A 16775-nucleotide genomic window follows, 5' to 3' on the forward strand; every position below is an offset into this window, starting at 1 on the left:
TTTAAACTAGGCATGCCACTTACGCACCGACCTACTAGCACATCTCGGACACTAGCGATTTATTTATTTAATCGTATGGCAAATAATAAAAGCAATCAGAGTGTAGCCTTGAGGTTGCTAAGCCAGGCAACCAGGTCCGGTGTCACGATGAACAGATCTTCAGCAGGCCCGGGATATGAGTGGAGTGGGCAGCGTTGGAAGATATGTTCAGTAGTCTGCTCTTCCTCTCCGCATTCGCAAAGTGGTGGACACTAGCGATCAAATGTATGAAAGGGGCGCGTTCCTAGCACACAGTCTAAGCTCGTGTAGGTGAACGCGTACCGCTTGTATGAGTGAGATATGACAGATTGACTGTTCGCGTTTTTGACAGGTGGTAACTGAGAGGTAACCGAGAGGGGGTGGGCGGCGCTTTCAGCGGGGAGCGGGAGTGGCCATACTGTACGATAGTACTCTTTATTATACTGTGCTACTAGGGTATGCAACGAAGATGGGCACGTCAGTTATTGCATCTATTACACCTTACTATCGCCAAAGAAGATATTATATTAATATTCATACTAATATAATGTATATTATAATAATAATTATAAATGGGAAAGTGTGTGTGTCTGTTTGTTTGTCCGTCTTTCACGGCAAAATAGAGCGACGAAATGACGTGATTTGTTAAGTAGAGATAGTTGAAAGGATGGAGAGTGACATAGGCTACTTTTTGTCTCTTTCTAACGCTAACGAAGCCGCGGGCAAAGCTAGTATCCATACTTACTATACTATATTAATATTATAAATGGGGAAGTGTGTGTGTCTGTTTGTTTGTCCGCGTTTCACGGCAAAACGGAGAAACGAATTGTCGTGAATTTTTAAGTGGAGATAGTTGAAGGATGGAGAGTGACATAGGCTACTTTTTGTCTCTTTCTAACGCGAGCGAAGCCGCGGGTAAAAGCTAGTATAAATGGGAAAGTGTGTGTGTCTGTTTGTTTGTCCGTCTTTCACGGCAAAACGGAGCGACGAATTGACGTGATTTTTTAAGTGGAGATAGTTGAAGGGATGGAGAGTGACATAGGCTACTTTGTCTCTTTCTAACCCCCACTTCCTTAAAATGGGGGGTGGAAGTTTGTTTGGAGCATGCCGCAATTTTCGAATTTAATGCGAGCGAAGCCGCGGGCAAAAGCTAGTATTTCATAAATATCGTGAAAACGGAAGCCTACAAGTATGAGTAGGTATTAAACCCCCGACGCAAAAACGACGGGGTGTTATAAGTTTGACGTGTCTGTCTGTCTGTCTGTCTGTCTGTCCGTCCGTCTGTCTGTCTGTATGTCTGTCTGTCTGTTTGTCTGTCAGTCTGTGTGTGACCGATTTCGATTTAGTTTCTTTTTGTTTGAAAGCTAAGTAAGTCGGGAGTGTTCTTAGCCATGTTTCATGAAAATCGGTCCACTATGTCGCGGTCGGGGGTTTTTCAAAATTTTAATATTATGGTCAGGTTATTTTTCTTTTTGAAGATGCATATAGCAAGCAAAGCCTAAAACTCGATAATTTTTCTAGGCTAACGATTAGCTGCCAATTTGGAAGATTTCCAAGAAACTGACTTGCCAAAAAAATTTGCTTAGTGTGTGTCATGTCTGTGACTTCTATGAGGAGAAAATTGCATGACAATATTGAATGCCCTATTGAATATAACTTTAGGAATACATATGAAAAGTAAGAATGTAAGAATGTCCTATAATATATAATATCTGGGCGACCGAGCTTCGCTCGGTTCTATTTTAATATATCACGTCTAAAGATAAAAAAAAACTTATAAATACAAAAACAAAAAAAAAAGACAAAAAACAAAAACTTAATTTTCTGCCCGGGATTCGAAACCCGTCCTACGATCTATCTGCGTACATTAGACCGACCTCGTACAACTGAGCTAAGCGGAATCGATGCACGCGCGGCGAAATGTACGACCATATTTTACGTTTACAAACGCGAAAGAAAAACTCATGAAAACTCGAAAATTCGCGTTTTCTGGGATCTAAGGCTACGCTAGATCGATTTTTCATCCCCGAAAACCCCCACATAACAAATTTCAGCGAAATCGTTAGAGCGGTTTCCGAGATCGTCGGTAAATATATAAATAAATAAATATACAAGAATTGCTCGTTTAAAAGTATAAGGCGTCATCCATATATTACGTCACAGTGTAAGGGGGAGGGGGGGGTCATACTAAATGTGACAATCCCTGTTAATGGGATACAAAAAAGCGTGACATAGGGGGGGGGGGGAGGGGTCCAAAAACCTGAAATTTGGTGTGACGTAATATGTGGATGATCCCTAAGATATATATATATTTTTTTTTATATGAGAGCATGTTTGTTCAAACGGAAACGGATACCTTCGCTAACGCTCAGTTAATTATTAAAACCGAAACAAATTCCACATATGAGAGAAAAGTTACCAAGGCCTCTGGTGCCTGAGGCTGGAATCGAACCAGCGTACTCTGCAATCGCGGCTCATGCCTGTTTCCACTCGGCGCTCGGTCACAGTTGCTGAGGTCGAAATTATCTCTCATATGAGTAATCTACTATAATGTACAAGGACTAGTAGCGCCCTCTGACCACCTCTAGGGTAGAACGGAAACAGGCATCTGCCGCGATTGCAGAGTACGCTGGTTCGATTCCAGCCTCAGGCACCAGAGGCCTTGGTCACTTTTTCTTTCATATGTGTAATTTATTTCGGGTTTAATCTTAACTTACTAATATTATAAATGGGAAAGTGTGTGTGTCTGTTTGTTTGTCCGTCTTTCACGGCAAAATAGAGCGACGAAATGACGTGATTTTTTTTTAATGGAGATAGTTGAAGGGTGGAGAGTGATAGGCTACTTTTTGTCTCTTTCTAAACAGAAATATCATCATTCATGCAATTTAAAATTAATGTTAATAGCGTCGTTCACCGTTGTATCAACATCGAATTACCTAGCAACCAATTGTTTGTAATAACCGTCTCTGATTGGCCGATAACGCGACAGATAAAAAAAAATGTGTTTCAGATGCAGAAAAATTTGCCAGGTATCGCAAATTATAGCCTGTCAACCAAATTTTGACAGTAGCAATGTACGTCAAACTAAAGTATGGTATCCCTATGAAACGAACAAAAACCAGCAATGTACGTCGAACAGCCACAGATATTTTTTTTTCAAGGGGCTCGCTCCTTCCTTACGAATTAGATAATGTATTAAAAAGGGACGGATATGTGCTAGTTATTTCTCTTTTTGGTAGGACGGAGATTTCCACAGATAAAATACAAATGACATGCGAACTTCCACCGATTTTCAAAACTAGTGTTGCTAGCCCGCGATTTTTCAAATTTACCGCCTTTTTCTAGTGACAAGATTTGGTTGACGGTCTATAGTATAGAAATTGTATAAAGTTCTATTTTTGAAATTATTATAGTTAACGAAAGTCAACTATAATGAGATTATTATAATTGAGTTGGAGCTGCCATAGAGTATCCAACACTGAAAAGTAAGCACTTATAGTTAAGTCTGTGGTGTCCTAATTGACATATCATACCTATTACCTACTCTAGCTGTAATTACAGTTTACCTTAAATTGAATTCTGTCTACGGCCCTGAGGATACATAATAACAAAGACATATATAACTCCGTATAGACAGATAAAGTCTAAGAAAAAAACGTACCTCAGTACCATACAGAAAAAGGTACGGTGGCCTAGATGGCATTACACCTTTGGGGTACGCTCAGCTAGATGGCGCTAATATTAATATTTGACATTTTAACACATATCAAGCTAAGAATATGGGCTAAATTGTCAAAACTGATGTTCAAAAGTTCTAAGCCTGTGTCAAGAGATGGCAGTCTATGCACTGTGATTACACATTTTACTTCGACAGTAACTCTCCATAATACTCGATCCTCTTTGATAATAATGATAATTTTGTCAGTTAACTATAAATAGTTAGTCTAGCCGCCGCGAGTACTGCTATTATGCCTGAAGACGGACGGGTCTCCTAAATGACCCGAAACATGTCGCAACAGTCGCGAAATATTAACTTCTCGGAGGAAATATAGACTGGAGTAGCCTTCATGTTGCGTCTACGTACAAATAATTCTGCCAAGATTCGCGGGAGGTGAGGAAATAACACATGTAAAGGAGTACTCACAAATGCAAAAAATATTATTGTCAATACACACGCACATTATGATAAAAAAATAACACATGCTCATTATGATGCACACAGACATATCACACATGGAAATACTTCGTAGAAACACAGTGTATACGGACACTAAATGCGCACGTGTGTGTCTCAAACTATAGGGATGAGGCAGGCATCGATAAGTGAAGTCGATAATAATTAATGAAGCAAATTATAATTTTAATGATGTCGTTGTTTTTTCTAGATCTGTTTAATGTTTGGCACTATTATAATCATATTAAGATTCACTAATGACAATCCTGGGTAGTAGGTATCACGCGGGTGGACTAGCGATGGATAATACGATTAGTAGGTAAAGAAATATTTGACATTTTGACAAAACATTAATTTATTTTTCCAGACTAACTAATCAACAACGTTTACTGCGGTTGGTGGTACTAAATCATTATAAACAAACTTGGTTAAATAAATAAACTAGAAATGGTTTAGTCTTCATTAACTGTTATCAATACTGGTTCAAAGTGAAAAGTTTATTAAGTACATGTAATAAAACTCAAATCATTCTCTTTCGGAAAAATGCAAATATACTTCAAATTAATTGTGTGATCAAGGTTTGCAAATCATACTTTTTTATCGATATTTGGTATTTTATCGACCATGCCCACATCTTTAAGACAAGTCTCGGTCAAATGATTTTTCTAATTTTCAATTATCCTTGTCAATATTATTATATGCTCTATTCTAATTGCAATGAGGTTAATTCTTACAAAATATATAAATGAAGTCTCCGTCTTTTTATGAATAAATTGATATATAAATATCGACCCTATTTTAAACCACATTAGGTAACTTCTTAAACAGCAAAAAATCGAAGTCTCGTGGGGAGTGTTCGTGACGTAATTTCTACCCACCAAAAAATTTCAAATCGATTGCATTCGATCACATAAATCGATATTCGATGACGTATGACAAAAATATTATCATTTAGATAATAAAAACAGTAATACAACAATATTAAAATTACTTACAAATGGAATATTATGCCATCTTTTTGCAAACTTGAGGTATTTGAGCGCTTATTACAAGTGTTCACAGCACACGCGGGCATTTTTAATTACCAGTGATATGTGTCGTGGCGATTCTGTGAATGAGCATGAATCGATTGTGAAATTGTATTTACGTGACTTTATGAACATTTGTTCAAGTTTCTTGGCAGAGGGGTAAGTAACTGAAAGGCTACTCCAGTCTATATTTCCTCCGAGATTAACTTGAGTACAACCCTTTATTGATTATCTTATACTTTTAAACGAGCAATTCTTGTATATTTATTTATTTATTTTTTTATATATATATTTTTCTTATACTTTTAAACGAGCAATTCTTGTATATTTATTTATTTATTTTTTTTTTTTTTTTTTATATATATATTTATTTACACTGACGATCTCGGAAACCGCTCTAACAATTTCGCAGAAATTTGTTATGTGGGGGTTTTGGGGGTGAAAAATCGGTCTAACTTATCCTTAGGTCTCGGAAAACGCGAATTTTCGAGTTTTCATGCGTTTTTCTTCGCGCGCCATCTCGTGTGCAGTAGTTGTACTGTTAAGACAGAATTCTTTCGGTCGATGTAAGTACTATTTATTGCAAACACTAGATGGCGACACAGGTCAAGGCTAAAACGAATAGAAAAATACAGTATTTGAGTTTTTGTGGCGAAATGCGCGCCATCTCGTGTGGAGTAGTTGTGTTGTTAAGGCTGAGAATTCTTTCGCTCGATGTAGGTACTATTCATTTTTGAACTAGATGGCGACACATGTCAAGGATACGAAACAGAACCGAGCGAAGCTCGGTTGCCCAGATATTTTAACTAATACCTATATTTGTTGCAGGTTAAAATAGCGCTGTACTACGAGAGCTTATGCCCCGACAGCAAGCGCTTCATCACGGACCAGCTCGCGCCCGTATGGCGGGACTTCAAGGGCGCCGTCAAGGTTAAACTGGTGCCCTATGGCAAGAGCACTGTAAGTATAAACGCGTAGCGACATCTACCGTAAGAGGCACAACAGGTAGTGCAGGGTCGTAGCGACGGAAGAACATGGCAGGCATACGTCGATCCCAACGCGCCCTCACGAACGGCAAAGAGGATGAAACGCCGGATTGGGTTTAGTGGGTAGGGCTAGTCCCACATATCGTGTGTAAGTAACTGCATTCCCAATCTGTCAAAAAAAGGTCGTAGCGACATCTACCGTAAGATATACTACCTACCTATAGTGAACGCATGTAACGACATCTACCTCTTCTTGAATTCCGTGAAATAATCGGTAGATGTCACTAGACGTTTCCGAAAGGCTCAATTGAAGATGTGCTGGAAATACTGTAAAAGAAGTCGTAATTTCTTAATTCCTTCTTATAATAGACCGGTTCTAAAAATGCACTGATACGTGTAAGTTGCGGCGTAGTCCAAGAGATAGGGAGGACACTCTGTTTAAATATTGTATCCCCGTAAAATATCTTTAAAAAACCGTGCTTAAAATTAGGTATGGAATGGAGTTATTTTCTTAAGTGCCCTTATTCCTTTGAGCACTCATCAATTTCGTGAAATGGCCATCGATAGATGGCGTTGGCAGTTAACAGCACAATCACGATTAGCAACGAGATATCCCACTACGAAATTTGAAAACATCTTCCGAAAAAACTGATTTTTTTGGAGTATAAAATGACATATTTTAGAATATTATCCCATGATTATATAGCTTAAGATATCTATGTTCTTTTAGGAACATTATCAGTTTTTTAATAATCATTTATAGTTTCTTTATAATTTTGAATGAAAAAGGTTACATTTTGCAAAAAAACGCTCGTCTTTAGGAATAAGACCTCTTAAGTAAATCATGTTTTTGTTTCAGCACGACAAGGTGAACGGCAAATGGCAATTCAATTGCCACCACGGCCCTGATGAGTGCTACGGCAACAAGGTAAGATTTATAGTTAATTGGTCTATCATCAAAACATCTATCAACCTAACTATACTATTCGATGAAATGAAGGGGCGCACTGTAAAAGGACAGATGTTGCCACTGCACCACGGCGCCACCTGGCGTAATAAAAGATGCGTTTTGCTCCTCCTGAGCCTAGAGCCTGAAGGGACGTTTCCGTATATGTATTTTATTTCAAAGGACATAGGTAAATTTCGTAGTTCCGTGCATTTTCAATATTTTCATCCATCATTAAATGAGCATCCCGTTAAGTTTGTACATTTGGATCACGTCTCCGACTTTGATAAAAATTGGTAGGCTGATAGAGTCCATGATGCTGAGCAAGATCCACTAGGTTTCCCAAAATGTCCTATGTAGTTTGTATGAAACCTTCCTTTTTTGTTACCAGATTTCTATACATTTTCGGTTACAAAAAAGAAAAGTTTCATACAATCAACCTAAGACATTTTGGGAAACCTAGTGGATCTTGCTCAGCATCATGGACTATCAGCCTACCAATTTTTATCCAAATCGGAGACGTGATCCAAATGTACAAACTTAACGGGAATTGCTCAAATATTTAATTTGCCTATCCATCATTAATATAAAATAAATAAAAAATAAAAAAGCCCTTTATTCATTTGTTTTATTACACGTGTTTCTATTTACAGTTTCTTTTATTATGAATCCCTATGGTGGGTAAAGGCCTCCATTAATATTTAATATTTAATAACAGAACACCACGTTTGCAGTGATGAAAAACTAGTAACAAGTTTTTCTTTATTTTTTTTCCAGGTCCAAGCTTGCATCCTGAAGGACAATCGCCTGGCCGACACGGATAAGATGGACCTGGTCATCTGCCTCATGGGACAGGCCAGCCCTGACAAGTCGCTAGACACGGTAAGATTGAATTAAAATTTAATGGTTATTTGTTATACAAGGGGGCAAAGTTGTATTTTAACGCCGAGTGTGGAATTGAAAAACGAGCAAGTGAAAGGATTCTACAGTTGAACCACGAGCGAAGCGAGTGGTTCGAGAATAGAATCCTGAACTTAGCGTGTTTTTCAATACACGAGAAGTAAAATACATTTGCACCCGTGTGTAACACAAAACTTTTCCCCCCACTATAGCGAGGCAAACTACAACGCAAAAAATGCGTTTATCACTGCTTCCAGATTTACCTACTTTTATAAATTTTAAAGCAGTTAATTTGACTATATTCAAGGTCAAATTACTTTACCCACTAGTGGATAAAATGCGGTTTTACCCGCTGACATTAAAGGATAAAACACGTGTTTCCGAGGTAGTGAGGGGAAAAATAATTGCATACTTATTTGATGTAATAAAGTGACGAAGGCCTCCAGTGACCGAGGCTATAATCGAACGAGCATACTCTGCAATCGCTGCAGATGCTTGTAAACCGATCCACCCAGGCTACAGCGGCATAGATCGAAGGACTGGTGGCGCCCTCTAGTTATTTGTTTTACAAGGAGGAGGAGGAGGAGGTTTAATGTTTGTTTATATAGACTCTTGTTCTGCGTCTAGTACTTGTATTTGCAAGGTGCGAAGTCAGTTCAACTGGCTTGGTTTATACACTTTATACCCAATTGAGAACTATCCTAGACAAAAAGTAAAACTAAAGCAGCCCTCTTACGAGTTAAAGAGCACCAATAACATGTTCTAATTAACATACAAATTGTTACAGTGCCTAGAAAAAGTCAACAAGCTATCAGAATCGAACAAGCTAAAACAGTGCGCCAGCGGCACGCAGGGAGACAACCTACTGGCCAGTTATGGAGACAAGACTGACGCCGTACAGCGCCCTCTGGCGTTTGTGCCCACCATCGTTGTTAACGAGGTAAGATCTATCAACTAAAGAATTATCCTTATAGGTTATCTCTTTCAATAAAGGAGATAGGAGGATAGTTAGGAAGACAAGGAGACAACCTACTGGCCGGTTATGGAGACAAGACTGACACCGTACAGCGCCCTCTGGCGTTTGTGCCGACCATTGTTGTAAACGAGGTAAGATCTATCAGCTAAAGAATTATCCTTATAGGTTATCTCTTTCAAGGATAGTTAGGAAGACAAGGAGACAACCTACTGGCAGTTATAGAGACAAAACTGACGGCGTGCAGCGCCCTCTGGCATTTGTACCCACCATCATTGTTATGTTAATGAGGAAGATACTTTATGGATACAGAAAGAAAAGGCTATTAAATCAATGAGAAAATCAACAAGCTATCAGAGTCAAACAGGCTAAAACAGTGCGCCAGCGCGGCACACAGGGAGACAACCTTAGTAGGCTGGTTATGGAGACAAGACTGACGGCGTCCAGCGCCCTCTGGCATTTGACCCAGTGTACCCACCATTGTAAACGAGGTAAGATCTATCAACTAAAGAATTATCCTTATAGATTATCTTTGTCTTTCAATAAAGAAGATAGGAGGATAGGAAGACAAGGAGACAACCTACTGGCAGGTTATGGAGACAATCTTGTTAGTCTTAAGGGCGTGCAGCCCTCTGGCGTTTGTGCCCACCATCGTTGTTAACGAGGTAAGATACAACCAACTAGAGACAGATAAGGATTAAGGAGAGAAAATCAACACTAGGAACAGTTTAGGAGAAAATGGATAGTTAGACACACAGATAGCTTACTCGGCGGTTACCAACCATCGTTGTTAAAGAGGTAAGATACAACCATCTAGAGACAGTTCAGGAGAGAAATATACACTAGGAAACTACCTACCTAGGTAACTATATACCTAAGCAGACAAGGGCCGGATAGTTAGAAACAAGGAGACAACCTTTTGGTAGGTTATGCACACTAATGTTAACCAGGTTATCTGCGGGCCGATTTTTGAGTCTCACGCGTTCGAATTCAGAAAATCGTCACTGAAAATAATAAACAAGTCACCGTTTTCAACCGGTATTTTAGTGACAAAATCCCGTATGCGTGATTCAAAAATCGCCCTCCTGCTAAGAGAAGACTAGTTAAGGGATCAAAACTAATGGCTCTTAGGTATAAAATGGTGGAAAAAATGCTTTTCACCACACCAACTGATAAAGGCTTTCTTTGCTATTCGAAAACAGATAGCAAAATTGCATTTTATCCACAAGAGTGCAAAGTAATTTCATACAAATTTTAACTTGATGTCTAAAGCTGGGTGTGGGAATTCACGTGGGATTTTGAATCATACACGTTAAATAAATTGAAGTTTTTTATTTATTTTGATGTTTTACAGTTCATATTTTCATAGTGTTGGTGTGGTGAAAAATTTTGTGTTTCACTCAGTGGCAAAGTTTGTTTAACCTTCGTGCCTTGATACCCTCGCAACGCTCAAGATTCCACATTCTGAATATTGGAATCTTTCGCTTGCTCGGGTATCAATATTGGCACGTGCGGTTAAACAACAACTTTGCCCCCTTGTAAAACAAATAACTATTTAAATGTCGTTGAGTTTCATTGCACAAAATGAAAATACCACCTTTTGTTTACAGAAATTCAGCCAGGAGAACCAAGATGCGGCCTTCACAAACCTGAAGTCTGTGATCTGCCGCGTGGCGACCGGCACTAAACCTTCCGCCTGCTAACGTTTCATACAAACTTCATACATACAAATGTCATACATATATAGAGAATTTCTATAAAATACCTACTATATAATTCATCTCTCATCAATGCAGGTGAAACACGGTGAAATAAAAAGGACCGTATCTACAACTTTGTATAGTGACTTTTCAGGTCATAATGAAATCGCAAAAAAAAAATTCGGCTGTTTCATACAATAGCCTAGTTTCCTATACTTAAAATAATAGTTATTTGTTATACAAGGGGACAAAATTGTATTTTAACGCCGAGTGTGGTATTGAAAAACGAGCAAGTGAAAGGATACTATAGTTGAACCACGAGCGAAGCGAGTGGTTCGAGAATAGAATCCTGAACTTGCGAGTTTTTTAACACACAAGAAGTAAAATACATTTGCACCCGAGTGTAACACAAAGCTTTTCCCCTCACTATAGCGAGGAAACTACAACGCAAAAAATGCGTTTATCACTGCTTCCAGTAGTTCCACAGGTGGTAAATCATCTTTATTACTAGATTCACCTATTTTTATCAATATTAAAGCAGTTAATTTGACTTTATTCAAGGTCAAATTACTTTACCCACTAGTGGATAACATGCGTTTTTACCCGCTGGTATTAAAGGACAAAACACGTGTTTCCGAGCTAGTGAGGGGAAAAATATTTTATGCAGTGCACGAAATAAAGCACCACGTAATTAGAAGAAAAATATGGACAGTAGTTATTTTTAAACACAATTTATATTTAATAAGTCAAAAAGAAAGAAAAAGTAAATAAATTGACCGCCCATACAACCATTTCAGTCGCAAAATCTTCAAATCAGTAACTAACTGTCAAATGTGACATAACGCGTGGTAACGTCGTGCAAACAATGCGACCGTATTGATACAATAACAAAATGTAGTCGTCGTGTGCACTCGTTACGGTAACAAAATGTGTACGAATTTGTGGCTGTCAATGTCACTGTCAGAATGACTTTTAACGACACTTTATTAGTCGACGTTTGCACACATAACGGTAACAACATGTGGACGAATTTGTGGCTGTCATTGTCACTGTCAGAACGGTTTCTGACAGTGACATTGACAGAATTTGTACACACATGTGTAGGTCTGATTACCGAACTGCTCCTAAACCACTGTATCCGCAAATGACAATCTGAAATACGAAGGTTTCTCAAACTGTCTTGTGAAGTTGTGGACTGGTTGCTTTGAATCATTTAAATATGAGCGAATTAAATAATAATAAACGACGACGACCATTTAAGCACTCTTCGACATTTTATAGAAATGTGGGAAAGTTAAGAAAAGTGCAGAATGATAATACAAATAGATAAGCACTTTATAGTTACTTAATGTATTAAATATATAATTTTTAATTCTTATTGATAAAAATGAAGTGTAGTGTTGCTTTACACAATAAAAAGTAGGAATCAAATGAAATAGAGTATTTACTGTGATATTAATAGAATTTCTGTTGCGCAATGATAGTTTTTTTCAGTACAGATGCTGCTTTTTTTAACGCAGTAGTGCGAGCAAATCAAGCAATGATTCTTTTCTTGTCTGGTCGAAACTCTTAGCTTAGATTTAGGTACTGAAAATCGTCGTACGATACACGTGCGAAAAGGACATTCACAACTCGTGTCGATTTAAAACACTCCCTTCGTTCGTGTATTAATTTATCGCTACTCGTATCGATTTTCCTCTTTTCCGCACTCGTATCTACAAGTATTTTGTTTGGGTTACAAAAAAAACACATTATTTACTCTACTACGTTTTATTTATGTCTCTTTAACATTACAAATTTGTAGACACTTATCTATACAAAAATCTTGACAAAAGAAGTACAGATCGCTGAAATTAATGTTGATAGTAATATTAATGACGACTACTTCAACAAGTGTCAATTGTGAAATGCCGCAAAATACTAGTTGCTCTATAGAAGACCATAATAATATGATCCCCGATCCTTTACAACCCAGCAGCTCGGTACGCACGTTACAATTTTTTTTAATCTTCTTTAGTGAGGGCAACTGAGTACGTCGGCATATTTAATTGTTTATAAAGTTTGAGGATACCTGGAAAAAATTAATACAAGAAGCCATTTTGCTTTCGGTCACGCGTGTACGCTGCGACCATTTTGCGACCGTTTGTCGACCGTTTGGTGACCGTTTGGCGACTGTTTTTTACATGGAATATTACCGTCTTAATCCATATTTTAACAACTTTATTGGTTTTCTAGGCATTATTTTTATTATTTCAGTATAGTATATGCACCGGAGCACTAAAACTTCACCAATCAATATACATAACACGCAAACACCGAGTAGTCAATAATATTATTACTGGTTAAACTGAGGTAAATTGATGGCGCGTTGATAAATTTAGACTTATTTTATGAAATCACTCGAGCAATTTAATTGGCCATGGTAATTAGCCCACATTATATTACAAATGCAAACAATATTTTATCTTTAACAAATTCTTACGCCATTACATTTTAATGACAAATGATTTTATTTCTTTTTTACTTTGACGTCTCTGACAGTCGCCATTTGAAAAGAATGAAATGAACGAATGATTTTGGGAAAGTAGTCGCCAAACGGTAACAATGTGTGCACGCGTAGTGCACACTTCTGTCACTTTTGTGACCATTTGTGCCTGTTACCAATCGTCCCCATTTGGGTCGCCGCGACTAAACGTCGACCGTACTGCGACTAAGCATTGAGACCCGAAGACCTGTGTGTACACAAAATAGGAGGATTTGCGTAGGAACGGCGACCGATTTTGGTTATATGGGCGTGACGTCACTCCTCAGTATTTCATAGTAATTCCATATTAGCAAATCGTTTTGACAGTTCATAAAAAGAAGCTGATTTGACTAGTAGGAAACTAGCCTATTCGACTGTCATGATGCCGCTGATTTCTATGGAACGGCCAATTTTTTTTCGCGATTTCAGCATTGGTTCCATAATAAAAGTTCTTCATCATGACCTCAAAAATCACTATGCAAAGTTAAAACGGTCCTTTTTATTTCACCTGTAGTTCATTCTTTCTTCAATCAATACAAGCATAAAAAATTCTAAAGAAAACTATAAGGATTCATAAAATGCCGTTCACTGTATTTAAACTTTCTCACATTCATACATTCCTACATACATGAATAATATCAAAGAGGATCGAGTATTATTGTCAAAGTAAAATGTGTAATCACAGTGCTTAGACTGCCATCTCTCGACACAGGCTTAAAACTTTTGAACAACGTTTCACAATTTGGCCCATATTTCTTAGCTTGACCATTAGATTAAGTTACCATCAATGTTACACGCAGAAAAAAATCTAAATATTTTAACTACATATAAAATGACATAATGACAGGATCGTCATCATCATCATTCCCTTGCCCTTTTCCCATTATTTGGGGTCGGCGCAGCAGATCATCTTCCTCCATTTCTCTCTATCAGCCGTCATTTCCATACTAATACCTTTCACTCTCATATCGTTGTTCACACATTCCATCCATCTTTTCTTAGGCCTTCCACTACCATTGTATCCATCCACTTTCATATTTACCACTCGTTTTATAACATTGCTTTCGTCCCTCCGCATTACATGCCCATACCATGCTAATCACAGGATCGTATCGTAACAATATGAAGAATTAAACAAAATCTAAAGATTTCTATTCTTAGCTTTATATGTTTTAAAATGTCAAATATTAATATTAGCGCCATCTAGCTGAGCGTTCCCCAAAGGTGTAATGCCATCTAGGCCACCGTACCTTTTTCTGTATGGTACTGAGGTACGTTTTTTCTTAGACTTTATCTGTCTATACGGAGTTATATATGTCTTTGATAATATTAAGAAAATTTACTCAATATTTGTACTAAAATTTTCATTGCTACTATATGTATGTTACATAAGCTTCATCTACATTATATACGGATTGAAAAATACCGTTCAAACTTTGCATAGTGACTTTTGAGGTTATAATGAACAACTGTTATTATGGGACCAATGCTGAAATCACAAAATAGTATTTTATACAATCGCGATATAATACAAAGCTTTTCAGTCGAGTACCATGTTTAGGCCACGAAGCTTTGCTGAGTGGCCTAATAGTACGGTACGAGAGTGAAAAGCTTAATTATATCACTATTGTATACAATACTTTTTCTACGAGTCATCATCTTCATCATCAATGGACGGAAATATCATCATTCATGCAAGTTAAAATTAATGTTAATAGCGTCGTTCACCGTTGTATTAACATCGAATTACCTAGCAACCAATTGTTTGTCATAACCGTCTCTGATTGGCCGATAACGCGACAGATAAAAAAAAATGTGTTTCAGATGCCGACAAATTTGCCAGGTATCGCAAATTAGTATAGAAATTGTATGAAGTTCTATTTTTGAAATTATTACAGTTAACTAAAGTAAACTATAATGAGATTATTATAGTTGAGTCGGAACTGCCATAGAGTATCCAACACTGAAAAGTTATCACTTATAGTTTAGTCTGTGGTGTCCTAATTGACAGATTACAGTCGACGAGTAGAAAAAAAAATTGGGCTGTTCCATAGAAATGAGCGGTATCATGATAGTCGAAATGTATGAAACAGTTCAGTAAAAGTTCAGTTCAGTTCAGTAAAATTTGTTCATTATAACCCCAAAAGTCACTACCTATGCTAAGATTGCTAAGTCTGATGAACGGCCCTTTTTTTCACCGTGTATTGTTATTTCCAAATGAATATACCTAAACTATTATAAATACTTTCTGTAATATCTAAAAGCATTACTTTCTATGTAAAAACTACGAACATATTTTCGTTATGTATTTTTGATGACTGAAGTACAGTGTATTAATTTATAAAATTATAAAAGACAAACTTCCAGTTGTTTTAATATAAGTTTAGATTGTAAGAATACTTTTGTAAAATTTTATGTGTAAAAATAAAAATATGAATAAGACTAATAATTAAATGTGTTATTTATTTATGCCTTGTCACCCTAATCCTCGAAAACTCAAAGTGTACCCCGACCGGTGAGTAAGGTTGCCAGAGCTCATCAAGGGTGCAGCTTTTGTACAGTATGGCCACTCCCGCTCCCCGCTGAAAGTGCCGCCCACCCCCTCTCGGTTACCTCACAGTTACCGGCTGTAACAAACGCGAACAGTCGACCTGTCATATCTCACTCATACAAGCATGGTACGCGTTCACCTACACGAGCTTAGACTGTGTGCTAGGAACGCGCCTCTTCATCATATATTTGATCGCCAGTGTCCGAGATGTGGTACTGGGGTCTGCTCTGGAGTTACAGGCGCATCCATATGCAACGGTGGCTGCTTAGCATCCACTCTTCAATAAAACAACACTGGAATCAATAAAACTATATTTACAAAACAACGCGCATATCCCTTATGATTACGATATTTCAAAAAACCTTATTTATATTTACAACAACTTAACCACTTGACAGTCCCACGATAGCATAGTATCCAAAAAAAATATGCAGCAGACAGTCCCGGATACCTTACTATCCAAAGGAGGGGATGGAGAAACAGTTGATTAAAGTGACATCTAGCGAAATATTGCGGCATTATTTACTTATTCTCTTGATACAATAACGTAGCCTAACTACATAGTTTGCTACAAAAAGATGGCAATGTATGCTCGTTACTTAGTCAATGCTACCAAAAATATATTCGGCAGTGCCTTGTCAAACTCCGCGTGTTTGTGTTTGATTTTGAATTTGTTTAACGGCTCATGGGAGCCTGGGGTCCGCTTTTTTTTTGGGTAACTTCATGAGAACTGTATGTGTTGGTTGTGGTATCATTATAAAGGTAAAATAGTATATTTCTCTAATACGTAATCTAATACGTAATAAAAAAGGGGGTCATCGCTTAAAATTTCCTGTAATTTAAGTAATAGTCAAATAAAAAATTTCTTCATTTTTTTACCGATTCCATAAGTTTAAACTTGATTATAGTATATAATCATACATATTTTACTATCACTATAGTTTTATTTCAATTACTGTACGTTCATTTATGCAG

At 37.5% G+C, this 16775-nt stretch overlaps 1 protein-coding gene across 2 annotated transcripts in view; it reads left to right on the top strand.

Moving 5' to 3' along the window:
* LOC125239867 (GILT-like protein 1) overlaps nucleotides 1–10880 on the top strand; it is a 35203-nt gene extending 24323 nt beyond the window's left edge. For both annotated transcript variants that reach the window (XM_048147593.1, XM_048147592.1), the window contains exons 3-7: nucleotides 6049–6180; nucleotides 7066–7134; nucleotides 7930–8034; nucleotides 8840–8992; nucleotides 10636–10880. In XM_048147593.1, coding sequence (XP_048003550.1) covers nucleotides 6049–6180; nucleotides 7066–7134; nucleotides 7930–8034; nucleotides 8840–8992; nucleotides 10636–10728 — 552 coding nt within the window. In that variant the 3' untranslated portion in view covers nucleotides 10729–10880. The remainder of the gene's footprint in view (nucleotides 1–6048; nucleotides 6181–7065; nucleotides 7135–7929; nucleotides 8035–8839; nucleotides 8993–10635) is intronic.
* Nucleotides 10881–16775: the final 5895 nt, after the last annotated feature.

Source organism: Leguminivora glycinivorella, chromosome 26 (genome assembly GCF_023078275.1).
Source record: "Leguminivora glycinivorella isolate SPB_JAAS2020 chromosome 26, LegGlyc_1.1, whole genome shotgun sequence".
NCBI classification, from domain to species: Eukaryota; Metazoa; Arthropoda; class Insecta; order Lepidoptera; family Tortricidae; genus Leguminivora; species Leguminivora glycinivorella.